The 8313-nt window shown below is 40.2% G+C and overlaps 1 protein-coding gene across 1 annotated transcript; it reads right to left on the reverse strand.

Moving 5' to 3' along the window:
* Positions 1-697: 697 nt before the first annotated feature.
* On the reverse strand, positions 698-6760 carry LOC101481994 (cytochrome P450 2J4). The gene is made up of 11 exons (XM_012924103.3): positions 6473-6760; positions 5195-5357; positions 4611-4763; positions 4356-4516; positions 4130-4198; positions 3948-4052; positions 3614-3752; positions 3074-3159; positions 1593-1694; positions 1370-1511; positions 698-1275 (listed from the first exon to the last, which is right to left on the reverse strand). Exons 1-11 carry the CDS (start codon positions 6632-6634, stop codon positions 1088-1090), a joined length of 1470 nt encoding a protein of 489 aa, XP_012779557.3. The 5' UTR covers positions 6635-6760; the 3' UTR covers positions 698-1087.
* Positions 6761-8313: the final 1553 nt, after the last annotated feature.

Below are 8313 nucleotides of genomic sequence, written 5' to 3' on the forward strand. Positions count from 1 at the left end.
CTGCGTATCCTCAGTTTAGGTTATTATTTCAAACTGTTGTTGAACAGTAACAGTTGTGCTAAATGGCCAAAGTCTGGCTCTGATGGTCAGTCGCAAAGTGATTATTTCTTTTTAACTTGTGCTAGTAAACAAAAACAACTGATATTCAACTAGTGGAGGCAAATCTGCTGACATAAAGCAGAAGACTGATGTGTTCCCATCGTGGACCAGACCCATCTTCTAACTACACATGTGTTTTTGACACATCTTGAGTGGTTGTGTTGACAAAACCTGTTCAAAGACAGTAAGGCCAAAGGAGAAAGGGTTTAACTCTGTCATTTTTTCTGCTACATGAGACGTCTAAAGGACAACGTTTTGCTGTGACAACACTGCTGCACACACTCAACAACAACAGCAACAGCACCCATGCTGCAGCAGCTGGTACACATTTAATTTGAATGCTTTGATGACAGGTCTCCAAAGCATACCTCCACCATTGTTTTCTAAAGTGCTTTTAGAGTTTAAAAATGCACCTTTTTAATGAAAAGAGGGATAATGTAAGTGACTGTAGCATTCAGAGTAGTTCGTAGCCTCAGTGATGCTTCCATTTATACTGACTCAGAGTTAGTCAAGAGTTATGAATATTATCTAATATCGAGGAGCTCCAAAACAAAGTTCCTAATGTTTGAGAAAGTGATTTAAAAAGGAGTAAGACAAGTGTGAGTTTGGCATGTTTATCAGAGACTGTCTAGTGTTTTAATACACTTGTTCTTAAAGTTTTAACTGGCATCACCCCGCTAAGAAGCCCAAAGCACGTCTCACTCCACGACCATTTTAATCTAAAAAAAAATCACAGCTGAGTTTTAATAAATACCACTCAACAGATGCTAATCAACTTGTTTTTTTCTCATCATTCCCTTTGTTACCCACGTCCCACCTGCAGAGGCTCCATGTCCCACAGTTTGAGAATCATTGTGTTAAAAACATCTCAGGGAAATTTTCCCAGCAGAAGCTATTTAAACTACTAAGTACAGCATTCTTCATTAAATAGGTTTTCAAAACTAAGCGGCACTTTTTCTTTCTGCATCTTCCACCTATGCACGCCACTTCAGTGCGCGGTCCTGAGTTGGACCTTCATGTGATAAGGGCTGGGAGTCATAGTGGCTCCAAAGACTGGAGTGAAGTCTGGTTCTCCTGCGTCCTCGGGCCAGATGAACTTAAACTTCCTCAGCAGAGTCACAATCATGAGGAAGAGCTCCATACGAGCCAGACCCTCCCCGAGACACACCCGAGGACCTGAGGCATTGAAAAAGACCGCAAAATTATCAAAAACACATTGATTGAACTGGCCATGTCTGTGCTGTTACTCAGCGTGTTTGTGCTCATGTACCTGCAGAGAAAGGCATGAAGGCCTCTGGTTTAACAAACTCTCCTTTGTCATCGAGGAAGTTTTCAGGGTTGAATTCATGAGGGAATTTCCACTGTCCCTCCTCGCTGAGCACTGAGGTCAGATTCTCGATGATCATTGTTCCCTGAGGACGAAATCAACCTCAAAACCATTAAGGATGCTCGTCACTTTATTGCCTCTACCTATTTAACCAGTTGGCCCTTACCTTGGGAATGGAATAACCCATCAGCTCTGTGTCTTTAGTGGTGCAGTGGAAGACACTGAGAGGAACAGTGTTGGCAACTCTCTGTATCTCGTGAATCACAGCCTGGATGAAGAGAAGACATTTTCTGTGCTTTATCTGACTGAGCAATTTTTAAGTACTTTGACATAAAAACACAACAGAAATTCAAGGCTGCAGACGTGGGGACCTCTCCCTATAAGCCACAGACAGGATGCAGTATTAATGAGATCATTTCAGCTGATGTAACCTTAAGAAATATTCAGACAGGGTCACGTAGACTATCACATGCCTTTGGCAGTGCCAGGAAATCTAATCCTATCTAATCTTCACAGTCATGTGATGAAACACTCCTGCCATCACATGAGCGTTGGGCGTAACCCACAACATGTTCAGACATGCAGGCCCTTCATGCAGCCAGAGCTGCATGTTATTGTGTTTGTAAGCCAGGGGTTTGTTAGGGAAAGGGTGTTCCTAACATCCTTCCTACCTATCCTGGTAGTTCCTAACTACAGTCTGTAACCAGGACATTATGCAAAACAAGCTTTTAAATTACAATATAATTCTTTCAAAGTAGGCAAACACGACCCTGATGGTTGAGTGCGTATGTTTCTTATAAAATCAGTGGGTTCCTGTGGCTCAGCAGGTAGAGCAGTATGTGTGAATGTTAATAAGGAAGCACGTAAAACGACAGAAAAAAGTGTGAATGGGTGAATGTGGCATGTGGTGCTCCACGAGAGCAGAAAAGCGCTGTATAAGAACCAGCCCATTTACCATGTTAGGCTTCCTAAATATTCTGGAGCATGAACCTGACACTCAATGTTTGTGACAGCGCACGACGACAGAGAGGCTACTCTCCCTGTTAGCTGACACTGCTGTGGACCATCAGTCTAATGTTCTGCTTTAAATAAACAGTTACCTGATGTGGAAACATAAAACTTCTTAGTCAACGTCATCACACAGCAGCCTTACTAGATTTTATGCATTAAGATAAAACACGTTTGTTTCATGACTAATGAAAACATTCAAACATCATAGTTCACAGTGTGGAAAAAGGTCATGATGATTCTGCAGTATGATTTCGACATGAAACGCTCTTTTTATTATGAGTAGACCAGTTCCAGTCAAACCAGTCCTTTCTACAACAATGGAGGCTCCACGGTTTCCTGAAAAGAAGCTGTTTAAATGCATCACCTAATGTTATTAATGATGACCAAAACTGGTCTGAGTTTTTGTGTCTGTTGCCAATATAAACCAACATAAACTGTTTTGAGAAATGAGGAGATTCAGGCTGATATTTATTCTGTTTTCCACCTACTGCTTGTCCTGGAGCTATCGTCTTATTGTGGACCCTGTGCATGTGTGTGTTCTCTCTTTATGATTACCTGTAGGACTCGCTATGCTGTGTAACAATGCCTGCTAAATAAAAGGCAATTATAAGTAGAAATCTCTCTGATATACAGTACCTGTATGTAAGGCATCTCATGTCTGTCCTCAAAACTGGCCCGATACTTCCCTCCCAACACGTCGTCTATCTCCTGCTGGCATCTTTCTGTGCAGGAGGGATTACACCACACATTAAATTCCACATTTCAGATATCTGTAGGTGAGACAAAGGAAGACTACACACAAGTAATGTAACACTAAAGCATTAGGCCCGTAGAGATGGAACCTTCTGTATTCATTCAATTTGTCTTCAACCTTTAACATGAGATGATATTAGTCATATCAAACACCACATCCACACCTAATCTAATACAAATAATTTGTACCGGTAAGGAATTGAGTTGAGTGGGACTCTCCTTTGTTAAGTTAATATAACGAGCATATAGAATATAGCATGCTGGGACGGGCATGGCCCCTTTTGTTGCTATCGGGTGTGGCTCAGACTAGATTGTATTATGTGAAGGCTGAAGTACAAGTGAACACCTGGAAAACCTCGAGCAGGACCACAGACACCAATGACAAATAACCATAATATGTCTTATTTACATGTGCAGGTTTACCTTGGATGTGCGGGTAGTTCATCAGGTAAAGGAAAGCAGTAAGGAGGGTGTTGGAGGTGGTGTCAGTCCCAGCAAGGTGAAGATCTAAAGCATTCATAATGAGCCACTCCTCTGAGAATGAAGACCCATCATCGCCTCTCTAAAAGGAGGGGAATAATGAATATGATAGAAATGCCTTCAGCTCTTTACATTTGAAAGAGAATTTTTAACCATCTTGTGAACTAAAACTATACAAATATCTCCTTTTGGAAAAGTGTAGGTTGAATAAAGTCAAATCATTTTTATATTTTGCATACTCAAATTAGAGCAGATCTGTTTCTTTTCACACTCACACCTTCTCCAGTTCATCCAGATAGCAGTCAATAAAATCTCGTGGCTCTCCAGGAACTCTGGTCTTCTTGTGCTCATTGATCAAACCAATTGCAATTTTCTTTGAAGTCTAAAAAGCAAACGTAGTCACTCAAAGTTTGAACAAATTTTACTTCTTCCTGCTGGTAAAGTGAAAATTGAAATTACCTCTAAATTCTCAAAGGCCTTTTGGAAGGGCAGTGGCAGGTTACGAATTATGGGAAAAGTGTCATAGAGCTGAAAGGAAAGATAAGAGAGTTAAATGAGAGTGGGGGGATGAACACAGAACTTCTGCATCTTAGTTTTGGTATCAGTGGAATTGTCGCCGTAAAACTTCAGCCACGACAGGATTCCTAAGTAAGCACGATTACATGGGAAACATGCTTTTACTCACCATAGCCCACGGTCCATTGGCCATCTTGGTATTCTCAGTGAAGCACTGAACAATCTGTTTGATTAGCGCATCATCATATTCGTAGCGTGTAGAAAACAGGACCTGGCAGATGATGTTGGAGGCCGCATTGTGAAACATAACTTGAGGACTCATGGTTTTACCTGTAGAAGAGATTATTCAGCAGAACAGAATTTTACAGGAATGCAAAGGAAACAACAGCAAATGCAACGTGGTTGTGGTCACAGACGGACCTACCAACACTGTCTTCCAAGGTTCTAACGATGTATTTTATCTCTTCATGAATCCTGTCCTCCATCGAGTTCTTCCCCAGACCAAAGTTCCTCAAAGTCATCAAAGAAAAGCGACGATGTTCCCTCCAACTAGAGCCGTAATCGACCAAAATTACTCCTAAAACAGATTTATCAGCACAAAGGGAAACAAGATCATTTACTTTCTGGACTGTGTCATCTTTTATTACGTTCCACATTCATTAAAAGAACTCTATTGTTTACATGGATCGTTCACATGGTCCAGCATGAGTGCTGCACCGTTGTGATGAAGAGGAGTATTCTACAAAGAGATAACAGCAAAAGGTGAATTTTCCTAACCCATGCTGTCCCTGCGTGCTTATCTCAAACTGGGTGTTTTTCCTCATGCATGCAGTAAATAATAATGCACTAAAACTTGAAACCATAGAATCCAGTATATGCTAACGTATATACTGGATTTTTTAGTTTGTTTTGTTTTATTTATTTAATTTTTCGTTTTGCTGTTTTGGGTACTGATGGTAAAATGTGTGTGAACACAGTGTATCATGTGCTAGATAACATCTGTTCTACCTTTCCTTTTGGTGATATCATTAACAAACAAGTCTTGGGGTCGTCCAGCAAAATCAGCAGCCTTAGTCACCATCGCCTCCTTTACGGTCTTCAGCCCATTGATGACTACAGCTGGTTTCTGGCCAATGTAAATACTGTAGACATCTCCATAAGACTTCCTCAGCTGGGAGGGAACAAAATGACATGGCAGTTTTTGAAATTTATGAACCAGATACTCAGGTGGACATTTCCCTCCAACACGGTTAAACATTTCTGTCCAGTAATTTCAGTTATTCTGTGGAGAGAAAAAAGCATCAAATGAACTAATCCTGAACATTTCATGGAGGGATACAGAGGAAGCCCACATATTTACAGTGGGACATGCTTACATTTGTGGATCTGTGCAAAGTTGGCAGCGTGAGATTTGTCTCAAGACTCCACGTGACGACGTGACTGATCAGATGATTCGTGCACGTGCATTGCAGGTTTTCTAAGCAAGTGAGAGTGAAGTAACGTGTAGTTTTAGAAATATGTGTATGCACAAACAGCTTTTTGAAGGAGAATGTTATCCAATTCCTGAAGCTGAAATTAATAAATTAAGTTATAAATCAGTTATTATACACCTGTATTTATTCAGGTCTGGGCATACACATTTGTAAAATAGTTTGACGTGGTGTAAAATTGCTTTGTATTTGTGTGTGGATAGAAGCACGCATTACACACTGCACACATTTATTAACTTTACGCTTGCAGAGCATGCCATATGCATTTGTTAAAGACACATTTCTCTCTGTAGTTTGATGACCTGCAGCGAAACAAAAAACGATATACAGCATAAGCAAACGTTAGCAGTGATGAGACCAAAGGACTTCAGTGTTTCATTTTGTAAGATGTTGATGTTGGTCAGTTTTAAAAACGGAGCACAGTGTGTCTGATTTGTAGAGATGCATGTGGTTCTTTTCTCATGTAGCACTGTCACATGACATTTCTTAAACGATAAGCTGAACATTGATCCATATACAGTGATGATTGCAGGGGGTTTAAACTATGCTAAACTATCTTGTAATCACATAAGGAGCTCACTATAGTGTAAGAACTTTGGATTTTAAAGGTGTTTCCTTTTACAGCCACAAGCATTGGTATTGTCTTTAACAGCACAGTCAGGAAAAGCACACTAATGTTTTAGTAGCTAAACATTTAGACCCATTTAGTACTAATAATAGTAAATCCATCAATAGGATAAAAAAAATATTATAAAACATTATGGACATTTTTATTTTATTGAATGTTTTTTCTTACCTTCTCAAAGTCCTTTAAGGGGTTCTCCAAACTCAACTGCAAAGTGTTCCCCACCAGGGGAAGGCCTGGGGGGCCTGGTGGGAAGTTCTTCGGCCTCTTGGATTTGAGTTGAAGAATAAGAAATAAAAGGCAGAGGCATAGCAGTGCAATTGAAACAAACATGGTGAGACGATTTGGACTGCACTATGAAAAAGTGTTAGTTATTACTGATCTCTGGCTCTCTTCCACAGCATTGACTTGAAATGAGAGGAGTAGCTGGCAGACCCACATTTAAATATGTAGCTCAGCCGGCCCTCTTCTACCTACACACCTTGAGATTTGTGTGAAGGGTGAAACACGCTGTGTTTCACCCTTCACACAGAGCACATTGCTCCACCACCTTTAGCGTAATGTGACAGGCTACTGTACAGCGGTATCAGATTTCCTTAGAAATCTGATATCGCATAGTGTCAGGCATTTTTCTGTGTTTCATTTTCTTCCATTGTTAATAAAACACATTTGAATACGAGGATCCTCATTTCTATGTGAAGAAGAACGTGGAAGTAAACTGGGTAAACTGACTAATCTACAAGAATTTGCTGTGACTTGTAAAGATCTGAAAGAAAAGAGTGAAGGAGTCAGAATTTCCAGGTAAAAACTGAGCTGAACATGCTCAAACAGCAGGAAACCCTCACATAAGATCATAAACTAAATAAACTTTAATATTAAGATACAAAGAGACAAAGCGTAAACAAGATTTAGATAAAAAGACCTGCTTCTGTATTTTATAAATGTGTAACATACGTGTGGTTCTTATGTAGCACTGGCAGCAATGATTGCACAGCTGTGATATGGAAAAACTAAAATCATAAAATGAAAATGTATCCATGTACAACGATCACTCTAATGGCTGTAAAATATCAGTCGGCTATTTTCAAACTCTTCTTTGAGAAAAAGAATGAAAAAAGAAAACACTCCATTTGTGTGAGTTGAAAGGCCTGTTGGATCATTGAACTGTACAGGTGCTGAACTCTATACAGACAGCACATTACGTAATCAGCTAAGTAGCAAAGGGCCAGCTGCTGCTGAGCAACCAACCTTGTTTTATTGCAAGGATTTTGTAAGGTAGATGAGTCAGAGCAATGGTAAAAGTTACTGTTGCTTTGCAACAAAATCTTCACCTAGCTGCTCTTGCTAATGCTGCTAGCATTATGGAAACATTAAGGCTAGCAGAGTTACTGAAGTCCATTACATCAAGACTAAAAGAATCTTGTTAATGTTTGCAAGTGCTGCACTGCAGGGAGGACTTTATCGTGAAAGCGTGGCTATAAAAGTCTAAGAATACAAAACATGCAGTTGGATCAAGTTGAGGATGTGCATTTCTTAAATAAGGGTTGTATAGGAATTTCTTTTACTTATGTATTAATCACATTATTTTATTGTATGATACCTTGGTGCCACTGGATTCTAACAAGTCTCACACTCATACATTAAGACAAATGGTGGGGGTGTAGTAAGGAAGTTGGGGGAAGCAGACCACTCCACAGGAAGTCTTTTGTCTCTTTGAGGACTCTGGGAGGTAGCAAGGGAGTGCGAACCTTAAAGTGTGAAACAGCTGTGCACTGCCTTTGTTCCTGAAGAAGGTATTTAACTGAGAGCCATGCTAGGCTCAGGGAGACTCTGCTGACCGTCTGCCCCGCGGACATGTAGGCTCTCCACAAGCTTGGTTTTCTGTTCTTTGTGTGTTTGGATTAAAGAATGTTAGCTACCGCTCACCGCTCGTCTGCAGGCTTTATTTAAGGGAAAACTTCCACAACAGGGTTTCAGTAGATTTAATGCAAGTTCAAATCTTCAATGTTTCA

This window comes from Maylandia zebra, linkage group LG7 (assembly GCF_041146795.1).
Source record: "Maylandia zebra isolate NMK-2024a linkage group LG7, Mzebra_GT3a, whole genome shotgun sequence".
Lineage (NCBI taxonomy): Eukaryota > Metazoa > Chordata > Actinopteri > Cichliformes > Cichlidae > Maylandia > Maylandia zebra.

Bases quoted from the DNA above. Each gene is read 5' to 3' on its own strand.
- LOC101481994 (XM_012924103.3), bottom strand. From the start codon at position 6,634: ATGTTTGTTTCAATTGCACTGCTATGCCTCTGCCTTTTATTTCTTATT. The intron at 1,512-1,592 runs GTAAGGGCCAAC...TTTCGTCCTCAG, and splicing joins TGGGTTATTCCATTCCCAAG to GGAACAATGATCATCGAGAA. The intron at 1,276-1,369 runs GTACATGAGCAC...TCAATGCCTCAG, and splicing joins CTTCATGCCTTTCTCTGCAG to GTCCTCGGGTGTGTCTCGGG.